The sequence below is a fragment of the Leuresthes tenuis genome, unplaced genomic scaffold, assembly GCF_036924035.1.
Source record: "Leuresthes tenuis unplaced genomic scaffold, fLeuTen1.0.hap1 SCAF_10, whole genome shotgun sequence".
Taxonomy (NCBI): domain Eukaryota; kingdom Metazoa; phylum Chordata; class Actinopteri; order Atheriniformes; family Atherinopsidae; genus Leuresthes; species Leuresthes tenuis.
In genome coordinates, this window is record NW_027325364.1 from 4,944,458 (window position 1) to 4,958,818 (window position 14,361).

General features: G+C 40.4%; 1 protein-coding gene across 2 annotated transcripts in view; it reads left to right on the forward strand.

Moving 5' to 3' along the window:
• The first annotated feature begins 8,836 nt into the window (after positions 1-8,836).
• Positions 8,837-14,361, forward strand: part of tmem106ba (transmembrane protein 106Ba) — a 470,787-nt gene continuing 465,262 nt past the window's right edge. For both annotated transcript variants that reach the window (XR_011917310.1, XM_072393678.1), the window contains exons 1-5: positions 8,837-8,942; positions 10,674-10,884; positions 12,525-12,588; positions 12,718-12,877; positions 13,224-13,364. Coding sequence is in view for 1 of the 2 variants with exons in the window: in XM_072393678.1 (XP_072249779.1) it covers positions 10,686-10,884; positions 12,525-12,588; positions 12,718-12,877; positions 13,224-13,364 (564 nt within the window). In the remaining variant the exon portion in view is untranslated. The remainder of the gene's footprint in view (positions 8,943-10,673; positions 10,885-12,524; positions 12,589-12,717; positions 12,878-13,223; positions 13,365-14,361) is intronic.

The following is a 14,361-nucleotide window of genomic DNA, read 5'->3' on the forward strand; positions in this document are numbered from 1 at the left end:
TTTTAGTTAGACAACTATTGTTGTTTCAGGCCACTAATGTGATAGAAATCAGTATCTAAATCTTCCATAGATTAATTAAGATATTCAAATATCTCATTTTTAATTGTTGAGTCATCTTTTGTTGTTTAAGCATGCAATACTTTGTTTATTTTCAATCGTATCAAACTACAATTTTAATCAAGTCCGCTACATTTAAACTAAAAAAGCTTTGTAACTTATTCCTAATGACTGAGTCATCTTTAAATGTTACATACAGTAACTTTTGTTATCCAGCCTTATATGAATTAGGGTGAATTAATATGATAAATCAAAGAAAATCAGGCAGTACACACAGGTGGGAACAAATGGAAAACAGGTTAAAAGTAATCAAGAAACAGTAAAGTGGCGCATGAAGCAAAACAAGCAAAAAATGACAAAAGGCATGAAGGAAAAACATGTTTGGAAATAAAACAGGAAGCGCAGCTGACTCAGATCCAGACTGACAAACTATTTCTGCCAAAATGAAAAGCCAAAAACCAAAAGACTGCCGGCTGAACATCTGCTATAAGAACAGACTTACTTTTACAGTTTTTCACCTCTGGTTTTTGTGCCCATAGCAACAGGTAATGATCTATTTTTTCCACCTAACTGCTGTCATAGCAATACTTCACTTATTCCAATATGGCATCCTCAAACATCTGCTGCAGAAACCTGGTTAGGAATATAAATTTAGCAAGAAATCAGGTTTCCAAGCAAAATTCTTGCTGTGTTATCTGGCTCTGTCTAATCCTTTTTCCATATTAAGGAAGCTGGGTCTGTTCTCTACATGATCCGTACTAAAAAAAAAAAATCAGGTTACAGCAGAGACACCATAATAACAAGGTTACATAAATACACTGTAGTTTGTAGGAAACACAAAACCCTAACATGTTACCCATCCAGGTCTGCACCAGGGTTGTGTTCAGTCTCAGCTCTGACCTCGCCTGTTCCCCATTCAAGCTGCAATTTGGTAAATTAAAAGGTGATCAAGGAGATTAGAGTAAATGCAGACTGCCACATCCCATTTGCCACACTACCTCAAAAAGAGAATCAGAGTCTTTCCATTTAATGTTGCAACTGTTCACCAGCGGCTGTAGTAACTGCCAACAGTCTTTCTAAGATCTCAAAATCTTACTTCTTGATCTTAAAGCTCATTCTTGTCCATTTTCCATACCTCATAACACAAGAGAAATGCGATATATGTGACTTGTCAATGCATCTAATTCAAGCTCACAGAAATATTTTTAGGATTTTTACTTTAATCCAATCCAAATATAGGAAAAAACCTCACTTAAAGAAACACTTTAAATACCACCTAAAGTTTGATTAAGTGGGTTAAGAAAATCAAACATAGGATATTTAGCATTTTCAAAAGTGGTTCTATGCTACTTATTGTAAAAGTATATCTGCTGGCAAAGTTTGGGCTGCATGAATATGATATAAGTGAAACTTATGACAGCTACACTGTGGGTATCATTTGGGAAGCAACAAACTATCTAATATGGCCTTCACTTAGCCAGGAGTTTTATAACTTGGCTCAAACTTTAGGCGCTCATTATGAATTCTTCTCTGGCCACAATTTAAAGTATAGGAGCATATCCAAAGTGTAAGTACAGCTATAGTTTTCTTTCACTGATAACTTTGGATGCTCCATAGTGAGATTATTGTAATGGACACTAAATGGCTGGCTAGGTAATTCACCCGAAGCTTTGTGGGAACTCAATTAGACCACTTTGCCCACCGCTGATAGCTTCAAAGAGCTCTGAAAAGCAGGTTAGGACAGGAAATGATATTATATACTGGCTTCTACATCCCTCCATCACATCAGTCATGTAACATCAAGGTGCTAAATGAGTATCTTAACATGAAACAATTATTCACACTTTACATTCTGACCAAAGCTTCCTCCAGCATGTACGAGTATAACTGACCTGATTACTTTGATCCATCTTATCCTCGCTTATCTACTGTCCAATCCTTTTATGTAAATGTTTCTAATAGATGTATTTTTTGTCATTCCTGTTGTGTCCTGGCCAAAATGAGCATCACATCGGATTCCAGCATGAGTTAATCAGAAATGCTGCATGGTGCTGGAAGATGACATGCTGTATAAGCTGGGTAAAAAATAACCATCGGCCTCCAGCCTCCAGACAAAATGCTGGCAAATTTGGACAGAAACCGAAACATGCATCAATCAGTCAGTTTAGCAGGCAACCAGGCATGATGTGATACCTTTTTGGAAACAAAAAAATATAGAAATTGTGAACGTGGGCAGTCAGTCAACAATACATTAGAGGTAAAAAGAAGAACTTGTCAAACTCTTGTTCATAATCAACCACAAATTTGTGGTTTATTCCAAAACTAGCAGAATCTTCCCTTTGTTGATTGTAAAGTGGAAATTTGGACAGATGTGAAAACCACTGGCCAGGGCGGAATCTATGAAATAACTAAAGTACATCGCAAGTTGATCACACATGGTGCATCTGCTTGGAGTTATGTGACAGACCCCCTGCTGGGGCTTAGCTGGTCTCTAAAGTGTCACAGCACTGCCAGTGAGTGTTGCTTATGTGCCCGGAAGCATACAGAAGCTCAGCTGGATCCCATCACTCTGATTCTTTTCTGCAGCATCGACCACGCTCTGTTTCTCCCCCAATCTCATGATTATAAATCTTCTTTTGGAGAGAAGAGTGACTTCTCTTGTTCTCAAACAAATGCTACAAGTGCTTATGTGGACTATCCGAGCGCTACTGATTTTTGTTTGTGTGTAAAGAAAGGCAGTTCTTACCCTAAAGCAAGAACAAACACATAAGCAGTGATAAAAGATAAACTAAATCTTTCAGTTTATCCATTTAAACTGAGAGCAACAAAGCTGGAAAAAATGTACTTGAAATTATGGCCTTATAGACATCATTTTGAGACTGCCCACCTCTTGTTCGTGCAGGCAATAAAACAGCCTGTATTCATTGCGTGTGCAAAGTCTAGAGGCCATGAGAGCAAGTACATGAGGTGTGTCCAAATAGTATCTAATGAGGTGGCAATGGCGTAGTCCAATGAATGTATTTTATTGCTGAGCATCTTGAGTTGGTGTCACCTAGTTAACCAGAAAAAATGCATATATTAAGGTGACAGTGGTGTTGTGAAAAGAATGCATTTCAGCCTTAACCGTGACATTTTCTAACCCTAACCAAGTGATGTCATTGTGAGATCAGACCTCAACCAATCACTGTAAAGGCTTTGCTGAGACGGAAATTCTTCCTTGCTGCTGTATGCAAAGTCATTCCGAGTCCAAATCCATCTCAGAGCGACATGATTTTCTGCTAAATAATCCCACTTTATGAGCACTTTTGGGAAAGATTCCACTCAGGCTGCGTATCTCAAGCTGAAAGACCTATAAAGAATGATATGTCTGCTGTCGCCAGCCTGGGCAGAAAATTACTCCAACTACTTCCTTGATATTATGAAGCAAATGCCAGGACAAGATCACTGTACTTCAGGGGTTTTCAATATTGCTTTAAGAGCTCATTCATTGCTCATTTATTGCTCACCTTCACTGCTAAGTGTATGAGCCTTGAAGCCACTCCTGACTGGCACTGATTGCCGTACACCACTCGTGATCGTAATTTCTCATTAAATCAAACAGACGTAGTGTTATTTGTTTGCCAAGTACACCGTGTGAACTCGCTCTGCAATGCTGTAAATTGCTCTAATTTACTATAAGAAGCCTGTCAGTCAAGTGTGTATTATTTTCTTTTTGTTCCACACAGGACAAGAAGAGCAAAATCCTGAGGGAACACATTCCTGCGTTTTCTTTTACCTTTTTGGGTTAAGAGCAAAATTACACCAGTCACAAAAAACTACAAACTAAGAGTATCCTTCACTTCACCTCTGCAATGTGAAGTTTCACACATTCGCTCTGAAGCTGTGCTTCTGGTTTGAAGTGCTGACACCTGAAGTAAGCTGTTGCTTCCTCACTACTTGCTCCGTCTTATCGAGGACATGCAGGCAGCTTCCTCACACAGTGGACTGGACCACTCTAGCCATTTCTAACCTGCTTCCTCAGACAAGGTGCTTTTGTATGCTTCACTGTCATGCAAAATGAATTAGTCCTCTCTGACATGACTAGATTGGTACGGCGAGTTGCAGCGACAGATGATTCTGAGATTAGAGAAAACAGACTGCATCTATAATCAGGCCTGAATGCTAACCTGTTTGTACACTGGCAAGCATTATGTATATTACAAGCATGTTGACAGCACATTTTCTTCTTGGGTTAGACAGTTTGGCAAAAGACTGCATCAAACTATCTGCTACAGGGACTGAAATTACAGACATCGGTCATCTAATTGTTTTAGAATGTAATGAAAAATGCAAGAAATGATGCCAGTTTTTATGGCTGTAATTCTGAGGAAGTGTCCAGTTTTTAACATAGTTCTTAACTGGAAGAAAGACTTGAGAAAATCACTTCCTCTTTAGTTGTTACATATTAGGCCACAATAAGAAAAAAGTCATGTAGTCCTAATCAGATTTTTACTCAACAAAAACTAAATGAAATGCAGGAGCACAGTGTGAAAAACTAAGTATAGGACATGACTCAATATTTAATATTAACCATCTTAAGCTGCAGTAAAGTAGTCATTTTCTGTATGACGTCTCTCTCATGGTTGTGGAGGAATCTTGGCCCACTCTTCTTTCCAGCGTTGCTTCAGCTCATTGAGGTTTGCAGCATTGGTTTCTGCACAGCTCTCTTAAGGTCCCACCACAGCATTTCAGTCAGCTTGAGGTCTGGACTTTGACTGGACTGTTGCAACACCTTGATTATCTGCTGCTGTGTTTGGGATCATTGTCCTGTTGATGAGCCAGTTTCAGCCCAGCTTTAGCTGTGGGACAGATGGCCTCACATTTGACTCTAGAATACTTTGGTATCCAGAGGAGTTCATGGTGGACTCAATGACTGCAAGGTGCCCAGGTCCTGTGGCTGCAGAACAAGCCCAGATCATCAGCCCTCCACCACTGTGCTTGACAGCTGGTATGAGGTGTTTGTGCTGATATGCTGTGTTTGGTTTCCTCCAAACATGCTGCTGTGCATTATGACCAAACATCTCCACTTTGGTCTGGTCTGTCCAAAGGACATTGTTCCAGAAGTCTTGTGCTTTGTTCAGATGCAGCTTTGCAAACCTAAGCTGTGCTGCCATGTTCTTTTTAGAGAGAAGAGGCTTGCTCCTGCAACCCTTCCAGTCCAGTTTCTGTGAGCATTACGCAATCTGACCTTGTGTAATGTGGGGACATTTCTTTACAATCCTTTCCAGATTGATGAGCGACTACTTCTCTAAGATCATTGCTGATGTCTTTCTACCTTGGTATTGTGTTAACACACATCTGAAAGCTCCAGACCAGCAAAACTTCAGCACCTGGCTGCTACTTAACCTCTTAAATCCTTAGGAAAGAGTAAGAGTGTACCTACCTTTTCACACACTGTTTCTGCATTTTGGTTTAGTTTTCGTTCAATAAATATTGACACAGTGTTATATATCACGTGTTGTAGTTATTCTGAGGATGTATTAACCTCATTTTAACACCCGATAAGGACTCAAAGATTTTTCATTTTGTCCTGATACATAAAACTTCAAACTGAACGAGGATGCACTTTTGTTTCACATGACTGTGGGAGTGAAATCCATCATGCCTGGCACGAAGCAAATGGAAATTAAAATGTCAAAATCTCTTACCCGATAGGATGAAACATTAACAAACTTTAAAAGCAGCTCCACATTGTTTCAGATCAGTGAAAACAGCTTGCAGTTATGGCCTTCTGTCAGTGCAACTGGAACCATGAACAATGGCTGGTTTCCTGCCAGAGGGCCTGGTGAGCTGATATACCAACCTACTGGCTCTTCGAGAGGCTGGTGTGTTTCGTACTCAGTTAATAATAGAAGGGGAAGTATTTTGATTCTAAATTCTCATATCAGCAGCAGGAAATCTGCACTCCACTTCTATGTCAGTACTGCAGCTTTAGCCCCAAGTTAATGCTGTTTCTGGAAGTACACTCAACACATAATTACAGTGAAACTCCGGTGGAGATGCAATCTAGAGGTTTGTAGAACATTTAGAAAATACAGTGAATGCGCATCATTAAAATCCTATTTTCTGTCAAGTAGCAGATTTGATTTAGGGGGATATTCAGGGCCACTGCTGATGGCGCTTTCTGTCCTGTAGCACAAACTTGTTGGTGATGCCAAGTAGGACGTTGTTAAACCTGTTTCAAATAGCATTTGCGTTTATTTTTAGCACATTTTTTAATATGACTGCCAGATGTTGCTACACACAGCACTCTACAATGACTCACAAATGTCTCTGAGATGAACAATAATGAGAGTGTAGGGCAGAAAAAAACCACATGGAAAAAAGAAGCTGTAAATAAGAATCACTCTACATAAGAGAACCAGATCTATGAGATGCTAAGATGGGTTGACACTGACAACTGGAGCAAAAGCATTACAGGCTATCATTTATATTAGCCATTTGTACTTTACCCTCAGATTGACCTGGTTGTGAATTATTCAGAGTGGTTGGTCTAAAATAAAAGAGATCAAAACAGATTCAAATAAATATATTATCAGTAGAATTTGATGTTGGCTTATGGGCTTTAACAACCATGTTGTTGATAAAAGGAGTCACCAGCCTCACTGCTGTGAGTCATACATCCACACACAGCAGCACAGTGCCATCACCTGGCTGACTAAATGCACATTTACACACTCTATATGCCCTGATATAATCAGTCGACTCTGTTTATGAGCTTGAGGAGACACCGTAGTCTTGATATTATCAGTTTTTCATATTCTAGTGTTTCCTATCTACTTAGGTTAGATTTTGAACTTTTACAGGGCATATTTTTCATGTATTTGAAACACTTTAAGTGTGTCATGGTCAGTTATCGCTCTTTAATAATCTAACAACTCCACAGGCAAAATAAATACTCATCAGAAACTGAATGCCACTCCTTGACTCTCGGATGAATGATTAGCTTCACTAAAACAGTGAAGGTGAAAGATTCTGGGTGTGTTTCTTTTCTTTATTACCCTCTTCACATCTGACTTTCAGTCTACTCAGTTGCAGGTTCCAAAGAGAAATGCCAGTTCTGAATACAATAATCAAATAATATGGCAAATTCTAGCTGGCCAAGAGTAACAATGGTGGCACTTGTAGCAAATGTTTCTCACAAAGAACCTCTTTTTGACATGTGTTGGTCAGCTGACTAGATTTTCCATCCTCACGGAGAAAGCAGTCTGATTCATAACACGTGGGACAATGTTTCCAAACACGGCATTCGATGTCTTCCTTTAGTCTAACATTTTTTTCTGCTATTCTGCTATACTGTTCGGCAGTGTACTGAAGAGGCTATGGTGCTCTGTGTTTTTCTCTCGAATGATAATGACCATACACAGATACCCTCACTACAGTATGAGACAACAGGAGTAAACTGATTTCCCTTTAAGTTCGTACTACCACAACATTAAAAACAGAGTGTCATCATCAGGTTCCTTGACATAATAGTACATTTAAAGAAAGATACCGTGAGGCATTTAAGGGTAATTTGTGTCTTAAGTGGCTACAACATTAGCTTTTCTGTGTGAGAGTGGATATTGCATTTAATGCCAAATTAAATTAAAGAGTTAATGTAAAGTATCTGTGGTGAAAAGAGAGCAGATGCATTTGGTCCGTATTCTGGACGTCTGTTATGTTCTTGTATTTATTCCCATTTTGTCTGACTTCGTACTCTTAATTCAATGAACAGAGCAAAACAAGAACTCAAAGACGTGCGCACTCAATAGAACAAAATGTAAAAAAATGAAAAGGTTAATAACACAACAAGTAACTCACAAAATATCAGGGATTTAGATAAACGTGGGTATGCCATTAGCAGAGAGGCTTTCAGCATTTTGTTCCTTAAGTGGGAGCTGCTTCCTCAAGAAATGAGCCAGAAAGCTGCAGCCCTGCCTCCCATTTTGGACCTACAAACTCTGCAAACAAGCAGGCCTGTATTCTGAGAGGGAACCTCTCTTCTGCTAATTAAAAGATGATAATTACATCTTTCAGATAAGATAAGTTTGCCTATTGAGGGCTTTGTGTGTATCTTATAAGAGGGATTTTAAACTCTTTTCTACATTTTTACCGGGAGCCAGTGTAGAGGCTAAAACAAGAGAAATGTCCTCCAGCTTGGTGGTTGCAGTCAGTCTTCTTGCCAAAGCATTTTGGATCAAGGGGAATATTTTTTGTCATTTTTGGACACTTAAAGTGTTTCTCTGGGCTTTGACTATCCCCCCAAAGAACTAATATGTAAAATTAAGTTTATCTTAAAACATCATCATCATTTTGTCTTATTGGGTTCTATGGTAATAGTCTGATATATTTTTGTGTAAGAGAGCTTTTACTTTTGATTCTCTTTTACTCTTAAGTAAAACTACTTTGACGTGCTATTAATTATCGATGTGTGAACTTTACGCGGGCAATATTTCTTGTAAAACTGAGCATTTTCACAGCTCGTCTTAAAACTTCCTGAATGGTTTATTTTAATCTCTGTTACGCTTCAAGAAGTTCATATTGCTAAACAACAAATGCATGTTAATCGAAGCGAAACGTTTCACTTGGGTATTTGAGCCTTGGTGAAAATGACATTTCTAAGCAGTGTGTGTCAGAATGATGTAAAATTATATTTTTATTTGGCTCTGGTGTATGTTATTGTTCCACGGTTGGCTTGCTGTTGAGGGCTGTGCACCAATCAAATATGTCCCTGTACGACTGTGACCAATGAGGAGAGGACGGGGCGTTCCTAGCTTTATTCTGCGCCGGATCGTGCGTGTGAACCACAACAAACAGCGACCATATATCGGATGGCAGACTCATCTGGATAAAACACAACAACGGTAAGACGTTAGCTAAAAACATTGTAGGCCTGGCTTTATAGCTGTTAAATGCGCAACGGGTTTTTAACAGATTGTTCCGCAGATCAACTGTCGACTCGTGCGATTTAATTAAATGTCACATAAACGTTTTGAGTCGGTGTACTCCTTCTGACTGTAGAAAAATCAAATGAAATAAAAATAGAACCTTTTCCTGTGAGAATTAAGTGGTTTAAGCCGTTATTCTCCCAGCGGTACGTTGTGTTCTTCGCCAGCCTCGGCGGCCCACCAGACCAGCATCATGGCGGCCTGCTCCGTGTTTCATAAGTATGTAGGCGCACAACACGGATCAAAAACTGGCATCTCTTCTAATTTCTCTAACATATTATATTTACTTTGCATTAACCAGTGCGAAACGGGCGAATTACCTGGGCTTGAACGATGTGGACATCAAAAGTTCGCGTGGCCTACTGTACAGCAGGCCTAATGCACGTTAGGAGACCATTGGTCCGGCATAAATAGGCTGTTTTGGGTGGTAGTGGCAGCAGAAGCACTAAAGCCGTTTATCTACTTAAAATTAGCACTATAAATAAGAACAGAAGTGCTGCATCACAAGTAGCCGCCCAGCAACTACGGTTTTACCTCCTACAAATGTACAAATAATGTTGGCATCACAAGCCAGAGTACTTTAGGCCGTTATCGTCAGTGCTTTAACTTGTCAGCATGTCATGAAGCAGAGATTGTGCCCAACGTTAGTTAACTGCTTCTCTGACAATGTGACAACAAAACGTGTGCACGTTGATCCCCAAACCGAGCCCCATCTTTCAGTCTAGTCACAAAGAAAATACAGTCACTAACTGTTATATTCCTATCTAACATTTTGTGCAGTAGTCTCTCCAAACCTCTATCTGCAGGTCGTTTAATTTATTTAAATACAGCAAAAACATTAGTTTGCCTCAGAAAAGCATGAAAAATACTTATCATAGAGCTTTGATTCTCAATGTGTCCCCAGTGGGGGTCACAAGATAATTTCTGGCTCACCAGATCGTTGTGTGTGTGTGTGTGGGGGGGGGGGGGGTGTGGGGGGGGGTTAGAATAACATAAAAATAATCCATTTTAGACATGGGAATGTTTTTTTACATTGCATCCCCTGCACCAGACATGTATATCGCATCAGAATACATTTTATTGGGTGTTTTTTGTCTGTTGCGACCTGTACCCTAATTATTCTGCTGTCCCAGTATGATGGACTCAGCAGCCAGCTGACTGAAATTAAAACAATATCTAAATATTTTGTACAGTATTGCCATCCAGTTTCATAACATCTAGACTTGTGAAACCCAAAGAATATAAATGAACCTTAATGTGAAGCCTTTCCATCAACTAGGGCTTATTGTTCACCAAAATACAGTTTCCAAGTCAGCTGAAACTGCAAAGACTCCTGACTAAGCAGCTTGCAGCCTTAAACAGCATGTTTGAAATAATGAAAACTACATACAGGAGCAATACCTGCATGATATTAGAAAATTTGACACGATTATGAGGACAAACCGATTGGTTTAGGATCCGGTTACAGTGTAGTTTCCAGTTAATTATTTGCGTTTTACAGTTCCAAAAGACCAGCTGCAGCTTCTTCTCTTGGGAAATGTTTCCTGGGAATCTGTCCAGGTTCAATTTTACATTCAAATGGCTGTTTGGCATGTTGTTCGTCGGCTGCTCCTCTCATTGCATGTTATCTCTTCTCGTTGTGTACAGAAAGCTGAAGCCATGGGCAAGTCCCAGTCACTTATGACCAAACACAAAGACGAGAGTCAAGAAACCCTGACAACAGGCGGCGAGTACACAGACGGTCAAACGGAGGAGGATGGAAAGAATGGAGACGTATCTCAGTTCCCATATGTGGAGTTTACTGGACGGGACAGCGTCACATGCCCGACCTGCCAGGGAACGGGCAGAATCCCACGTGGTAAAACATTTTAGATATTACCGCCACTAGAGTAATAACATTCGAGTCTAAATGAAGAGCAGAGCCCCCAAAGCCCCGTTTTATGCAGCACATTGAAAATTCATCCCTCAATAAGAGAAGCTAGAGCTGAGAAAAATAAGAAATTAACTTCCTAGTTTTATGCAAATGCTTCTCATATATGACTTGTGCAACAAATAAGCAGCATCACCTTTTTAAATGACAGCAACTTGGAGGTAAATTCTGGGATTCTTTTCTTTTGTGTGTAAAACAACGACTGGCACAAAATCCTCTTTACTGCTGGACACCGATCCAGCAACCGCTAAATGTCGGCAATGACTTATAACGGTGCTTGTATTTGCAACAGCTTTAACACGTGTGCATCTAAAATATTTAGCTTTTTATGTGTCATTTCGTCCTGTCTTAATTGTGTCATCCCTACCTGTGCATGTTGTCTGCACAAGGATGATTATGTGGTTTACAAAAGGAGAAGTCAAGCCTGCTCTAATGATTTTTTTTAGTTTTTTTTTTAGTAGTAGTCGCCTCACACAAAGGGGAACTGGGAGAATTTCGTGCAAAGGCTTAATATTTAGCTTATTTCTAACTACTTGGATGTGGCATTTGAACATTATGTCCATAAGCATTCAGAGTGGCAAAAATCTACAGAAATGACATTAAAACGTTCAGCAGAGAAAATAAGCAAATACAACTGCCTCGAGTCAATCTGCAGCAGATCTTCTTGCTCTTAAGCAGCTCTTGTCTTGTTTAAAACGAACTTTGGTGTCGAACTTCTTCCCTTTCAGTGGGAGCTGTCACTCAAGTCAAAATGTTCAGTGCAAACACGATGGCCTGCAAGAAGCAGTGTTCAAACAGGAGCATTTACATGCTTTTGAAGCACAAATAGACACAACTGCCGTGTGTCCCGGCGCTCTCAAGGTAGCCTGTCAAAGCTTTACGGAGTGAGGCTTGACATTTTGTCACCACAGCTTGGAAAACTGCAAACACCAAACGCTTGTTTGTGTAGCTCCATTCTTCTCAGGGATGCACACGAAGAGCATGGTCGCACTGCAACAAGTCATCCTAACGTTGTCAGACACGCGTAATGATAATGATAATAGCTGCGTTGCAGTGCGTGGTGGCCCCATTATGTCTCATTACAGCTGTGGTGGTTTGTCAGGACATTCTCGAGCCCTGATTTGGGAAAATTAAGAAAAAAATACATCCCAGAACTTTCCAAAATTTAGAAATCAGAGAAACCTTCTCAAACTAAAACAGTTTAACTTTAGAATTATGTGTATTTTTCAGTCAAAGCAGGAACATCCTGTAAAATAACGTAGATTATCAACAAGAAACAAACCTTATGCTGGATATGTTGCACATCTAAAACATCTGATCGCTCTGACAGTCGTGTGAGGATACCAGAGCGTATGTTAAATCTATTTCATCTCCATTTAATGCCATCTTATGGATCTCACAGCAACGATGCATTCAGATCTGCCTGGTTACAGCATTACAGCATACCAAAGTTTATAAAGGCAGCATTCAAAATGTATCCATTTTAAAAGCAAAATCGCACGTTTCTCACCAAATCCACAACTTACAGGACATACTGTTTGTTTTCCATCTCTATAATCATTCAACAGGTCAAGAGAATCAGCTCGTGGCTCTGATTCCATACAGCGACCAAAGGCTCAGGCCAAGCAGGACGTGAGTCTGCGCTCTGTTCTCTTTTTATAGATTGACTGTGTCAGCTTTCCACGATGAAGCAAACGAGCACAGCTGCAGGATGGACTTTGTGGGCATGGTTTTCTCACTTCTCTTTTCCTTCTCCTCCAGAAAGCTCTACGTCACCATATCAGTGGCCCTTTGCCTGCTGCTATCCGGCCTGGCTGTTTTCTTCCTGTTCCCTCGCTCCATTGACGTCTCCTACGTGGGAGTAAAGTCTGCCTATGTCTCTTATGACCAAGACAAGAGAATTGTCTATCTCAACATAACAGTAAGAACACCTAAAAACTGTAGGAATGCTTTAACTTGTTGACCGAAGCTGTAATCAATATTTTTGCATGGACTCGTGACTGAAAACAAAGGCTTTGTCATGGAGGAGCATTAAGAATCACCACCTGACTGTACTCTGCTCTCTAGTTCAAGTTTTTAGTCAGTCTCATTGATCTCATCAGCAACAGAAAGTTATTTTTGCTCATCAGGCTCTGAAAACCCAGCATCTGGAGACTTCCCAGCTGCTGGATAGCTGCTGGTTGTAATGTTGCTAAAAATGTAAAAAGAAAATACTTAATGTGATGAGAAATATCAGTGACCACATGCAGCTGTCCCTCTCTCACCAGAGCACCCTGAACATCACCAATAATAACTACTACGCCATATCTGTGACCAACATCACAGCACAAGTGCAGTTCTCTAAGACGGTGATAGGCAAGGCCAAGTTCAGCAACAGCACAGTGATCGCACCGCTGGATGAACGACAGGTCGGTACCTCAAACCACGTTTGTGAGAGTGTTGAGTTGCATTCCAACCTGAGGTACATTTCATTCTTAATCTCGGGTTCCTCTGGATGAGCAGATGAAAGCCTCCTCTAAAGATCGAGTGGATCGAGCTGGAGTGCCTCCTGAAACAACGCTTTGCTACGTTTTTAAGGCCAGCATGTGAGAGTCAGGCATACGCGCTCGAGACGCAATCGGATCTCGAATGTCGCTGTTTTTGGCAGCTACAGAATCTTATTTCTACTCATCAGGCTCTGAAAAACCAGCATCGAGAGACTTCCCTCAGGGGATGGTGGCTATAATCTTTGTAGTGTTCGCTGAAACGTTTTCCCCATCAGCCTAAACCATGAAAAAGCTGTCGCCTGTGAGGTGTGGCGGACAAATCCAAACGGACCGTGGTGCTGGCCGGGTAAAACGAACCGCATCCACTGATCCAAGCAAACTGGGTCTTTGGAGAAGCCGAAAGGGGCCACAAACACATTTTCTTGAAGACATTTTCAAAGTACCACGCTCTGAAAAGCACAAGTGGATCATTCGTGCCTTGTGGAAGAAGAACTTCTGCTTTTAAAGTGCTTGTAGTGATAAAATGCACGCTTTGCCTGAAGGGAAATCCTGCCTCTCACTCACTGCGACATGAAAAAGTCTTACGGACAGAAGTCACAGCCTAGTTCCCTCTGAGCTATACGCATGTTTAAGCATCCTTACACAAACATGTGTACACCTCTTTTTTTGACACTGCAGATAAGCAAGAAAACATGGAAAAGCATTCCATTTTAAGTAAAAACCCTGCTTAGGATTTCTCTTCAGTTTGACTCCAAAATGAGTTTATTTTGATGCAGTGCAGGAAGTTCGGCTTCTTGTAGAAACTTTAACAACGAAGCATTTCTTTTTTTTAATGGAGGAAAGAGGAAAAAGGCCGCTATGAGAAGTTTTCCCGTCCAGTTTTAAGGTTTATGTGCATGGAATTACCACAACAAAATGG